The sequence below is a fragment of the Oncorhynchus nerka genome, linkage group LG1 (genome assembly GCF_034236695.1).
Source record: "Oncorhynchus nerka isolate Pitt River linkage group LG1, Oner_Uvic_2.0, whole genome shotgun sequence".
In the NCBI taxonomy this organism is placed as follows: Eukaryota; Metazoa; Chordata; class Actinopteri; order Salmoniformes; family Salmonidae; genus Oncorhynchus; species Oncorhynchus nerka.
The window spans coordinates 1,687,073-1,700,357 of NC_088396.1; the positions used below are offsets into that span (position 1 = coordinate 1,687,073).

General features: G+C 40.5%; 1 protein-coding gene across 1 annotated transcript; it reads left to right on the top strand.

The window, feature by feature from the left end:
• The first annotated feature begins 95 nt into the window (after nucleotides 1-95).
• Nucleotides 96-9,379, top strand: LOC115130683 (C-X-C chemokine receptor type 1-like). Its single transcript, XM_029662061.2, has 3 exons — nucleotides 96-4,214; nucleotides 4,546-4,630; nucleotides 4,959-9,379. The coding sequence occupies exons 2-3, from the start codon at nucleotides 4,615-4,617 to the stop codon at nucleotides 6,029-6,031; spliced, it is 1,089 nt and encodes a 362-aa protein (XP_029517921.1). The 5' UTR covers nucleotides 96-4,214; nucleotides 4,546-4,614; the 3' UTR covers nucleotides 6,032-9,379.
• Nucleotides 9,380-13,285: the final 3,906 nt, after the last annotated feature.

Consider the following 13,285-nt stretch of genomic DNA (forward strand, 5'->3'; position numbering starts at 1 on the left):
CTCTAGCTATGTTCCTCATTCTGTCAAACAACTTTAATCAAGACTGAGTAATACATTTAATCTGTTTTATCACATGAACACATTTCCAATGAAAGACAGACAGCGTTTCTGATATGTCAAAACTAGCCATAAGGCTAATATCCTTAACTTTAATCGATAGTCCTGAGGCTTATTCAGTAGGAGGAAATATTTACCTTGTTGCATGTCTACCCTGTGGGGCGGTTTCCCAGACAGGTTAAACGTAGTCCAGGACAAAAAATTATACTCAATGGAGATTCCAAATGGAAAGTATTTTAGTCTAGGACTAGGCTTAATCTCTGTCCAGGAAACTGTCCCTATATGTCTATCTGAAACACTTAAAATGTTGACCTCTAGGGATCACCCAACTGCCCTCAAGTAGAGAGACATCTTGAAGATCTGTCATGTGGTGTTTATTTATATACCACCATTATACAGTGCCCTCCAGTGTCCATCCACTCAAGTTCTTGGCATGCCTTGCGCAGGAAACTCTTTCCATGAAGGGCCAAGAGTCTGCTGGTTTTTGTTAAGACCTAGTCAACCAGGTGAGAGGAGTGCCTTACTAATCAGCGACCATATTTGATCAAGTGCAAGAGCAAAAACCAGACACTCGTCCCTGTGTGGAATGAGTTTGACACGTGCCTTACTGGGATCATTTGGGCTGCTGCTTAAAAAAACAAGTAGTGCTTTTTTGGTAGGTCGTCTGTGCCATATTGTACCCTTCAATTAGATTGTTATGATCAAAGTTTATAATCCATGCTTTGCAATCTTATTTCCCAAGTCCAGTTGGAATGACCTCATTGTTTCATAGTGCAGTTTTGGCAATAGTCTGAACTAAACGAAGCCTTCAGAAGGCCTACATATGTTCAAGTAATTTATAAGCCGATATATAAAAATGCATTCCAAATGTGTTAACCCTTAAGTATGTTTGCTTCTAGCCACAATAACAGAAGCTCATTCAGAGATCTAGACAAATGTTAAGAGACAAGTCCCATATGACAGTTATTTTGGCCCATTGAATTTGGTTAGTTAATATTGTGAGAAAAGATGCAGTATGATGACAATTAGTACTATCCTTATTTTACCCCAGTGGTCTGTTTTGAAACTTATTTTGTAACCACGCATTGCAAGAGACTAAACACACATGGCCTCATATCCTATGTTTCACAAAGCACCTCTGACCACAGACAGGGAAGGCTTTGGCCTATGAGAATTTTCCCTGCACTCACTGATAGGCACTGTGTCACGTTTCTCAAAAGAAAAATAGCTTCAGGCTATTCTGGATATTAATTAACATTTATAAAAATAAAAGGTTATCTACTCTTTGATATTCCAAAATAGGGCTGGTTTCCCAGACCCAGATAAAGCCTATTCCTTTACCAAAAAGCACTTTAAATGAAGACTCATTGAGCATGCATTTTTGCTCACGACTATGCTTAATCTGTGTCTGGAAACTGGCTCATATAAAAATAAGCAATGTAATACAGTGAGTGCTTACTCAGTTGTTGGGTATGTGAGCTTTATAGTTTGAAATGTATAAAATATTTCAGAGACAAATTGTTGGTTGAATTAATGTACAGTGCATCAGACACTTTGACAGAGGACAACAGCACAATATTTTTGTAATATGTCTTTGGTATGTTATGAAATGTGCTCCTAAAAGTGAGTGTGCATGTGTTTTTTTGTATATGTATGAACTAAATCCTGGGTGGTAAAAGTTGATCACAATGAAAGTGGAAGTGTGGAGATACAGCTGGTTGATTAGACTGTAAGAATTGTGTCCTTGGAGTCATTTTCTGCTCTCAGATGCTTGAAAACAAATGTACGCTTTGAAATAAGATAAACATTACCTCGCACATGTGCATGCCATATAATGTTTAATCTTCCTAATAATGATTATTCTCTTACGGTTATTTTCTGTTTCACTTTTAGTATTATTGTGACCAGTTACTTTTCTGGTGACAAGGTGAGTGGTTGAACATTTTTAGAAAAACAAAGTGGTCTGGTCGTGACTGGAGAGTTTTTAGTGTAATTTCCCTTCAGGTAGTAAAAAATAAATAGTAACAATTAATAGAGTACATCAGTGTTATAGTACATGATCACTTAAATTAATGAGCCTTAAAGGAATAGTACACTCCAAACCAATGTTTAAAAGATTGTTATGTAGCCTCAAAGGTGCTCTTCAGTCGTTCTACAATATCTGTTGAATGGATAGTAATTAAGGAAAATTTGCATGATCTACCTCAAATTAATGGAAAAGATCTGTTCAACCAATGTTTTGAATTTGAGTGACAATATGATATCGCTACATTTAATTAACCTCATGGATGTAAAGGCCCCTGAAGAGGACTAGCAATGTTCTGGTATCTGTAATTTTTGCCGTAGATTCAGCAATAGCCCTAGTTCTCACGGAGTCTGGAGTATTGCCACATTCATGTGCTAGTCGGACTTGTTGTAGCTATACTGTTGCTGCGTTCAGCCAATTTAGCAAGCCAGAAATTTCAGAGTTTCCTAGTCGGGGAACTCCAAATTTCAAAGTTCCCCCGACTGGCATGTCAACATATCTCTTTGACCTTTGTGACTCAGGCTGTGAAATCTGGCACCACTTTAATTTGGGATGTCCCGCCCACCATTTCATTCGCTCTTCCGACTGTCCATTATCTTCTGGCGGAATGCTCCATCGCAGCCGTTGACAAAGCACATGCCTGAAATCCTTAGATCCTAGCACAGCAGAAGAGCGTGATTTTGATACACTAGCACAGGGATGGGCAACTGGTGGCCCGTGGTTCTGTTTCCAATAGATTTTTAATGTTAAATTTGGGAACTCAGTCTCAATTTACTGTTGAGAGTTAGAATAGTAGAATACACAGACAGGGTGCAGTTTCTCTTGTCAGTCACTGACAGTTACTCAATTAGCCCATGTCAACATTCTTATTTAATTTTTTAGATTGATAAATTAGTCTAGCGGCCATCTATCAAAATGTCTAGTAATCATGGTCGAATTACTGACTGGGGGGCCCCATTGATTTTGTTAGTCACCCTCACTCAGATATAAGTTTAAAAACTGCAAATATTTATCTTCGTCCCAATGCAAAATTAATATAATTTTCAAAGTGAATATAATATTACAAAATCTTCTCTATGCCCCATGGAAAAATGTGTAGAATTAACCAAAAAATGCTGTCGGGGGGCATCTTAAAAAGTTTTCTCCGTAAGGTGGGGGTGGTTACCCCCAACAAAATTTTGCTTATGGCCCCCAAAAGGATCGGGCCAGCTTTGACGGCATGTGTGGGTATGCATACCCACGAGCCACTGCGGCCCCTCATGATGACTTAGATTTATTTTGTGGCCCCCGCCCCCATCAAAGGTGCCGATCCCTTTGTATTGTAAACTCTACTTCCTTTCTGTAAATGTCATTGTGCACTCAAATAATTGACTCCTGGCAGTATGTAAGTAGATATATTGTATGTTAGTGTCGTCAGGTCGGCTAGTATTTGTATCGTGATCCTGCCTTGTGCGTTGTAAATTGTGAAATAATAAAGAGTGCCGATCCCTGCTCTAGCAGATTCAGGGATTGATTTCAAATCAAATCTAACTTTATTTGTCATGTGCCGAATACAACAAGTGTAGACTTTACCATGAAATGCTTACTTACAAGCCCTTAACCACCAGTGCAGTTCAAGAAGAGTTCAAATATTTACCAAGTAGACTAAAATAAGAAGTAATAATAAAAAGTAACACTAAGAATAACAATAACGAGGCTATATACAAGGGGCACCGGTAACGAGTCAGTGTGCGGGGGTACATGTTAGTTGAGGTAATTTGTACTTTAGGTGGGGGTCATATTATTTTTTTTTAAATTTTTATCATAATGTACTGTGTACTTCAGCTTGTGTCCTCAAAAGTAACCACCTCAGCAATGTATAACTATTTTTACCAGAAAGGTGAGATTTTTGTCTTTCTTGGAACATGCAGCATTACTAGTTACAGTTTATGGCCCTCGTGATAAATAATAACTTTTGGAATTACATCTTAGTTATATCTAGAAAAGGCTCATGTCACATGTAATGTACAATAACGCTGGTTTCAACAGATCTCGTCATAAGTAAATTAGACGTTTCCTGTGTGGGGGTGGGGTGGGGACGCGATTTGTCGTATCGGTTCGTCGACAAAGCAAGACATGGTCACAATGGCAGGTAAGTCATTCAGTTCATTCCTACAACATGACACATACTTTTTCAGTTTATATTTGAATGTGCATTTTTGTTTTTACAACACATTGGTTGTTATTCACACAGGCTCATTTTGATTCATAAAAAGAGGTAATACTGATTCCTTGTCAAGTATTACCATACGGGGTATTGCTATAATACCTTTTGAGGAAACCAAACTGTGCAGACACTATACCAATGTATTTTGCCAAAAGAAAAAATAAATTGTCCATTTAGCTCTTACTATTTTTCTATACTGTTAGATCTAGAAAAGGCTCTTGTCACATGTAATTTACAATAACGCTGGTTTCAACAGAGATCTCGTCACAAATTCATTAGACGTGGGGACGCGATTTGTGGTATCTGTTCGTCGACAAAGCAAGACATGTTCACAATGGCAGGTAAGTCATTTAGTTCATTCCTACAACATGACACATACTTTTTCAGTTTATATTTGAATGTGCATTTTTTTTCCTACAACACATTGGTTGTTGTTATTCACACAGGCTCATTTTGATTCATAAAATTAGGTAATACTGATTCCTTGTCAAGTATTACCATAAGGGGTATTGCTGTAATACCTTTTGAGGAAGCCAAACTGCAGACACTATACCAATGTATTTTTCCAACAGAAAATAAATTGTCCATTTACTATTTTTCTATACTATCCATTTTGATTCAATGAAGTGTAACCGTTTACCAACGAAACAAGTCTGATCTTCTTTTCAGACCCAAATATCTCATACCTTTTGATTGTGGAGGACTTTGGTGAATACTTCAACGACACTGACTTCAACACAACTTATGAGCTTGACGAAAACACCCTAACCTGCAATACTTCCCCCATTTCCTCCGGTGTGACAGTCGTCTTATGTGCCTTATACGTCCTCATCTTGCTCTTGGCCATTCCTGGGAACATGGTGGTGGGGCTGGTGATAGCCTCCAGCAAGCAGCCGCTGTCTCCCTCTGACTTATACCTCCTCCACCTGGCTGTGGCCGACTTCCTGTTGGCTCTCACCCTCCCTTTCTGGGCCGTTTCTGTCACCGTGGGCTGGGTCTTTGGTGACGCCATGTGCAAACTAGTCAGTGTCTTTCAGGAGGTCAGCTTCAATGCCAGCATCCTGTTTTTGACCTGCATCAGCGTAGACCGTTACCTGGTGATCGTGCGAGCCATGGAGGCATCCAAGGCTGCTCGTCGCCAAGAGGTCAGCTGGGGCACCTGTGCCACTGTCTGGCTCGTGGGTGGCCTGCTGTCCCTGCCCGGTCTCTTGAACCATGTCGTCTTCTTACCCAGAACAGAGAGGATGACATGCGCCGAGAGTTACGACCCAGGCAGCGCTGAGGCTTGGCGGCTGGTCATACGGGTTCTCGGGCACATGTTAGGGTTTCTACTCCCTTTGACAGTTATGGTGGTGTGCTATGGTGTGATTGTGGCTCGACTCCTGCGGACCCGGGGCGGTTTCCAGAGGAACAGGGCCATGAGGGTGATTGTTGCGCTGGTTTTGGCCTTTCTGCTTTGCTGGATGCCCTACCACCTGGCTGTGATGGCGGACACCCTATTCCGGGCAAAAGTGGTGGGGTATGGGTGCCGAGAGAGGAACGCTGTGGACACAGCCATGCTCGCCACCCAGAGTCTGGGCCTGCTGCACAGCTGCGTCAACCCGGTTCTCTATGCTTTTGTCGGGGAGAAGTTTAGGAGGAGGCTGTTCCAGAAAGTGGGTGTGATGGAGCAGCGAGCGTCGTTGACCAGGGCCAGCAGATACTTCTCTCAGACCTCAGAGGCCACCTCCACATTCATGTGATCTTAAAATGTGTGTTTTTACCCCTGATTATAAGAAGAATCAATGAGTCATGATGAGGACTCCGGTGCAATGCTGTGGGTGTGCAGGAGTACGCCCACATAAATGTCAACAAACTGGACTTTTAAAACAGCCTTCTTACTGGTCTTTACATGTATTATTGTATTAACTCAATGCATCAATTTTTTTTGTTTTGTGAAAAGGAAGTGTAACGCCCCTGGCGGGTTTTGAACGCATGTCTCCCATGTCTCCAATAAATCTGTACCATTTTTGTGGAGTATAGTAACAGGCCTAAGCTAGGTCCATGACATTCATTTTTATATATATTTTTTTTAATTTGACCCTTTTCTCCCCAATTTTCGTGGTATCCAATTGTTAGTAATTAGTATCTTGTCTCATCGCTACAACTCCCATACAGGCTCGGGAGAGACGAAGGTCGAAAGCCATGCGTCCTCCAAAACACAAGCCGCACTGCTTCTTAACACAGCGCGCATCCAACCCAGAAGCCAGCCACACCAATGTGTCGGAGGAAACACTGTGCACCTGGCGACCTTGGTTAGCGTGCACTGCGCCCGGGCCCACCACAGGTGTCGCTGGTGCGCGATGAGACAAGGATATCCCTACCGGCCAAACCCTCCCTAACCCGGACGACGCTAGGTCAATTGTGCGTCGCCCCACGAACCTCCAGGTCACGGCCGGCTGCGACAGAGCCTGGGCGCGAACCCAGAGTCTCTGGTGGGACAGCTAGCCTGCGATGCAGTGCCCTAGACCACTGCGCCACCCGGGAGGTCTGACATTATTTTCTATTCATAAACATTGTTTAGGGAATATTCTGAAAAGATGTAGTAAAAAAAATATTGACATAACAAACTTGGCGACGCCATACATATGCATGTTTTCCGTTGTAAATCAGACCTTTCATAAAACTGCGTGCGTGAATTCACCTTTTTATGTTGACAATAGCACCTTTTTTTTTTGCTAAAAGAATGAGCAATGGCAAATTTTGATTACACTCCTGTTGAGGTGTGGGCAGAATGTTTGAATAATTTAGTGACTTAAAAAAAACTAAATATGCATGCTATCAAATATAGCAGGTGCCAAACACTTGATTGATTGTACATTAGAAACATCTTAAAAGTGAAATTCTACAGCCCACACTTCTACAGTATGCAAAATACAAAATGTTGTTAATCAATAAATTATGTTTATCTCTTGCCTTGGTTTAGTCTCTGATATTAAATAGGCTATTTAGAAGAAAAAGAAACGCACACCTATTAAGACAAGGTGCTGGCTAGCGGAGTAGAAAACTTGAAAATAAAAGAGACGCACACTAGGAGCTCAGATGCAAAAATGTAATTACCAACGTTTCGACAGCCAAGCTGTCTTCATCAGGGTATAATCAAACACTGCCGAATGACTCGTTTATATAGTGTCAAAAGACACAGGTGTCTGTAATCATGGCCAAGAGGGGCCTAATATCATTGGTTAATAATCAAATATTAAAATGTCATACAAAGAACAACATACAAACAACAAATGGATAATGATATCATGGCTTTAGAAGATTCTCATGGGCTAATTGACATCATTTGAGTCAATTGGAGCTGTACCTGTGGATGTATTTCAAGGCCTACCCTCAAACGCAGTGTCTCGTTGCTTGACATCATGGGAAAATCAAAAGAAATCAGCCAAGACCTCAGAGAAAGAAATGTAGACCTCCGCAAGTCTGGTTCATCCTTGGGAGCAATTTCCAAATGTCTGAAGGTACCACGTGCATCTATACAAACAATAGTACCCAAGTATGAACACCATGGGACCACGCAGCCATCATACCGCTCAGGAAGGAGATGCGTTCTGTCTCCTAGAGATGAACGTACTTTGGTGCGAAAAGTGCAAATCAATCCCAGAACAACAGCAAAGGGCCCTGTGAAGATGCTGGAGGAACAGGTCCACAGTAAAACGAGTCCTATATCGACAATCTGAAAGGCCGTTCAGGAAGGAAGAAGCCACTGCTCCAAAAACCGCCATAAAAAAGCAGTCTACAGTTTGCAACTGCACATGGGGACAAGGATTGTACTTTTTGGAGAAATGTCCTCTGGTCTGATGAAACAAAAATGGAACTGTTTGGCCATAATGACCATCGTTATGTTTGGTCGAAAAAGGGGGAGGCTTGCAAGCCGAAGAACACCATCCAAACCTGTGAAGCATGGGGGTGGCAGCATCATGTCGTGGGGGATGCTTTGCTGCAGGAGGGACTGGCACACTTCACAAAATAGATAGCTTCATGAGGAATGCAAATTATTTGGATATATTGAAGCAACATCTCAAGACATCAGTCAGGAAGTTTAAGCTTGCTCGCAAATGGGTCTTCCAAATGGACAATGACCCCAAGCATACTTCCAAAGTTGGACAACAAAGTCATTGTATTGGAGTGGCCATCACAAAGCCCTGACCTCAATCCTATGGAACATTTGTGGGCGGAACTGAAAAATTGTGTGCGATCAAAGAGGCCTTACAAACCTGTCTCAGTTACACCAGCTCTGTCAGATGGAATGGGACAGAATTCACCCAATTTATTTTTTGAAGGCTACCCAAAACGTTTGACCTAAAGTTAAACAATTTAAAGGCAATTCTACCAAATACTAATTGAGTGTATGTAAACTTCTGACCCACTGGGATTGTGATGAAAGATATATAAAAGCTGAAATAAATCATTCTCTCCTATTATTCTGACATTTCACATTCTTGTGAAGTGGTTATCCTAACTGACCTAAGACGGGGAAGTTTTACTAAGATTAAATGTCAGGAATTGTGAAACTAAGTTTAAATGTATTTGGCTAAGGTGTATGTAAACTTCCGACTTCAACTGTAGCTTTGCTAAGTGCCAGCGGGTTTCAGCTATTGTTAGCTTACTTGTTAGTGGTTTAGAAGGTAATGGTTGTAGCATTGTTTAGCACAGGTGTCCAGTCATTTGTAGCTTTTGAAAATTGACACAGTAAGTTTTTATTTACATTTTTTTGATAATATAATTAACTGCAATTTGGCAGTACGCCAAGACCTTGTTTTGAGAACAAAATATATCTCACTTTTAAGGTCTCATCTTATAGACAGGAATCCTTGTGCGGTATTGGTCTGTCACATGTTGTGAACCAGTATTGATCGGTCACATGAATGAAACGCAAAACTGTAATGTTTAATTAATTATGCAAATATAACTTGTCTGTGTATAGGCGTATATAAGACAACTGCTGGGATTGCATAAGTAGAGCTTCTGTTTGACATGTGTACTATGGTGCATTAAGTGTGTTGGAACCTCTCCAGCGACAAAAACAATGATTGATTTAAGATTGACTTTGAGTGTCCCCGTGTTAAGATTTTCACAATTTAACGTCAAGAACAGAATGATCTGATTCTGCCTGCGGCGCTTTCCAGTGGGGGTCGGTAAGGAAAACCGGTGTTATTATATTAGGTTATTATGATCTGAGATAATAATATACAACTTGCACACCCACATGTAGACATACGTACATAAGTGGGGGGGAAAGTATTCGGAGTAATATGGATAATTTGAGGTATAAGGTTAAAGCATTTTACAGGACTTGACTTACCCTTAACCAATACAAATATAAACACTTAGAATATATCCTCCACCCTGGTAATGCATTTGGAAATAAACCCCATACCCTGTCAAATAGAACTAATGAATGTTGAACATGATTTTCTGTATTTACCTACTCAACTGTTTTAAAGTGTTAGGTAGAGACTTATTATGGACAGAGCATGCCATCTACTGGGGTTTGAGACAGTGCCAACCCAGTTAATACATATTGATCTCTCCAAAGCATTACATATGAATCTTAAAATTGACATTTGAATAAATATTGAAGCAGAAAGTGAATATCCAACAGATTGGTAATGAAAACAATGCCTTCCAATATGGAGAAAGTTATCATGTTTATTTTAAACCTTGCAATAGAGGTAAAAGCAGAATGTTTTTAGAATGGTCTGTGTGTATAAGTAGTAGATTGAGAAGGTATTCCTTTTGGGAATGAGGGAGTCCTAGTTGAAGGAAGCAGATTATGGAGACTAGTAAAAGTAAGTGTCATTATATAGTCGTGCTGATACTAAACTCAAAGTTCTGACTTCAGAGTCTGGAAAGGCTGTTTTCAACACTATACGTTGATAATGACGGGAGGCTGCGATTTTACTAGTTAGTTCTGCTCTTTGTCTTTCTCCGTCAAACACCCATGAGCACCACCCCCTTTCATTACTACTGATGGATTTTCAAATCCAAACAACGAGGTCTCAACCGTCAGGATAAAACATCTTTGAGAGACTTAATGTGTCCACTCAATTTCTGAGCAAATATTGCATTAACAACCAGCCTCCTTTCCAGACAAATGAGTCAGCGTTTCCTTGCTGTGTTGTTGCTTCAGCCAGGCTAGTCATCATATCCCCCATTTGTACAAAATACTTACTTGCCTGCTTGCAATACAATATTTTTACCACTAGAAAATGTGCGAACGCATGGTCTAAATTTTGCGTGGAGGAAAGGACATTCTCGCGGCAAGTTCAGCTTTTATGAATGCCAACATTGTGTGAACTGGCGCATGCATGTTTTGGGGTATATGTTGTACGTACACAACGTTTTTAAGTAAGGCCCTGGGAGAGAAGTGACCTCTTTTTTTTTTTTTTTGCCTTTGAAAAAACTCATTTTATCTTGCAATTGTATAATGAATATAGTTTGTGTCAGTGCCGTTTAAGATGAGGGGGGATTTGCTTTATGAGCATGGTTTTATATCTATTACAGCATATTGGATGATTGTCATTCATATTCCATTCACCCAGTTCAATGTAACAGCGATAGGTTTTAGGCTACTACATGATCCTCAAATTTTCCCTATACCCACATGAGGTTGCTACAGCCTAGCCTATCAATGGAAGTTTACAACGTATGTGCACGCAGGTCGAGAGAAAGATTTGAGGTGACATAGTGAGACAAGGACAGACAGTGACATTTTCAATACACCTGCATCTAGCTGATCTATGGTGTAATTATTAGTCCAACACTTGCAAACGATAGTATCTATCGGACAAATTCAGGTATGTTTATCTCCGTTTCGTTCCATTTGCTTCCTTTTAAGAAACATCTTTCAACAGAATTGGCGGAATGAATACACCCCCTGATCACGTGTAAACAGTTCAGTTTGATAGCAGCCAAGTTGTTGTATTCCTTCTCGCATCTATATGCTCTCCTCCACACACCTTTTCCCTTCGTTTGTGGACTTCAATGCATATCAGCTGTATTTGATCAGGCGAAAAAAAACTTTCCAAGGCAAACCAAATCATAACCACTACACACAGCCTACGTAGTTGTCACCATATTAGCTAAAGTAACGTCATAGTCAACATAGCTAATATAACTCACGTGTTAGTAAACCAGCAACCATCATGTAGTGATGTTACTGTGTATTGTCATTAAGCAGTTTAGCACTGAAACCGGTGGGCCCCAGTGGCAATAAATTCTTAAAACCAAAAGCTTACCTTGACTTGGAAGAGTTCCAGTGTTGTGTGGGATAGTCATAGCCAGCTAGCTAACATAGCATCCCTCTGTTTGAGCAGGGTGTTTGCATAGGTTAAACTAGCTAGCTGCATTTGCTAGGTAAGTAAGTGAAACTGTCAAAAAAAAAAGGACAATTGCTCTCTCTTGCTTCTCCCATATTTTGGAAGAAATGTATTTGTTCAAAACTGTTGAACTATTCTCTTTTCTCATAGTCAACTATTCACCACATTTTATGCACTGCAGTGCTAGCTAGCTGTAGCTTATGCTTTCAGTACTAGTTCCATTCTCAGATCCTTTGATTGGGTGGACAACCTGTCAGTTCATGCTGCATTGTGCTACCGTACTGAGTGCTGTGCTACCATACAGAGTACTGAAGACCTTCATTGCAAAACAGTGTGTTTTAATCAATTATTTGGTGAGGTGAATATATTCTGTATAGTTTTATCTGAAAAGGATAACTTTTTAAATTAAAAATATATTTTTATGAAATACCCTGAGGAGAATGGTCCTCCCCTTCCTCCTCCGAGGAGCCACCACTGGATATAATCAGGTTGTTGGGCACTTATATGCTGGAAAGTCTTATTAAAAAAAGTTGTTTATTAAATGTTGAAGTGTATAAATACCACACTGCAGTGTAATGCTTGAACAAGTTTAATATGCTATCTTTTTACCATACTAGTACATACAGTACAAAACATGGCTTCATTTGAACTGATTGAGACTGAAACCTTGCGGTTTAAAATAAGAACAACAGGGGTTTGATATTACAGATTGGATTAGATTAGAATGTGTCATTGCATGCAGAGCATATCCTGGTAATTATTAATACATTTTAGCCCGAAACAGATTTCATCTGGAAAAAGGAGAAGGCCCTTACTGATTTTGCCAATGTTTTGCTGTCACTTGCTGATTTTTTTCAACTTTAGTGTTACCGAGTTTCGTTAATGGCTTGACATTAATCAGTCACTGTTATGAACTCTTAAAACTTGTAAATGAGTACCTGACAGATGAGAATCAATTTAGGAACAAGTATTCAAACAAATTAGATACCTAGCTGCTTGTGATTTAATGAAACCGTGTGGACTGAGATCTTGACTGCCTAGTGCCTACAGTATATTGCTTTCCCTCCTGAATATTTTTTGTGAAGTTGCTTGTGAGTTTGCATTTGACCTACAAATCAAATATTTTCTCAACCCATTCCTCCCTACTCACGGTGGCACTGTCCAACATGCTCTGGAGACCACATGGTTGTCTAAAAATGACAAGAGGGCAGGAGCTAAGGGGGACAAGGCAGATATATCAGCATGCAACTGTCATCATTCTGATGCTTTCTAGTTCTTTGGCTGGCACTTCCACTGAGAACTTGCCTGGCAGAGGTGGGGGGAGATCATGATTGAGAAAGCTTAGCTCTTTTGGCATAGGAGGGTGGACAGACTGTGCATTTGGTGTGACTAAGCCTGGTGCATAATGAATTGGAAACAAAGCGAGTTTGTCAGGCAGAGCCAATCCCAAGAGATGATCTTGGGAGTAAGGGAATAGAATTTGACAGGGTCCAAGGCACTTTTTCTTTGTCTCGTGCTCAATGTGTTCAAGCCAAGAACCGGCACAAGAGGGGGGAAAAGCAAGAGAAACCAGCCAGCGGAAAGGTAGGTGGAAGGCACAGGCCAGCAACTTGCAAAAGGCAATACTGGGAG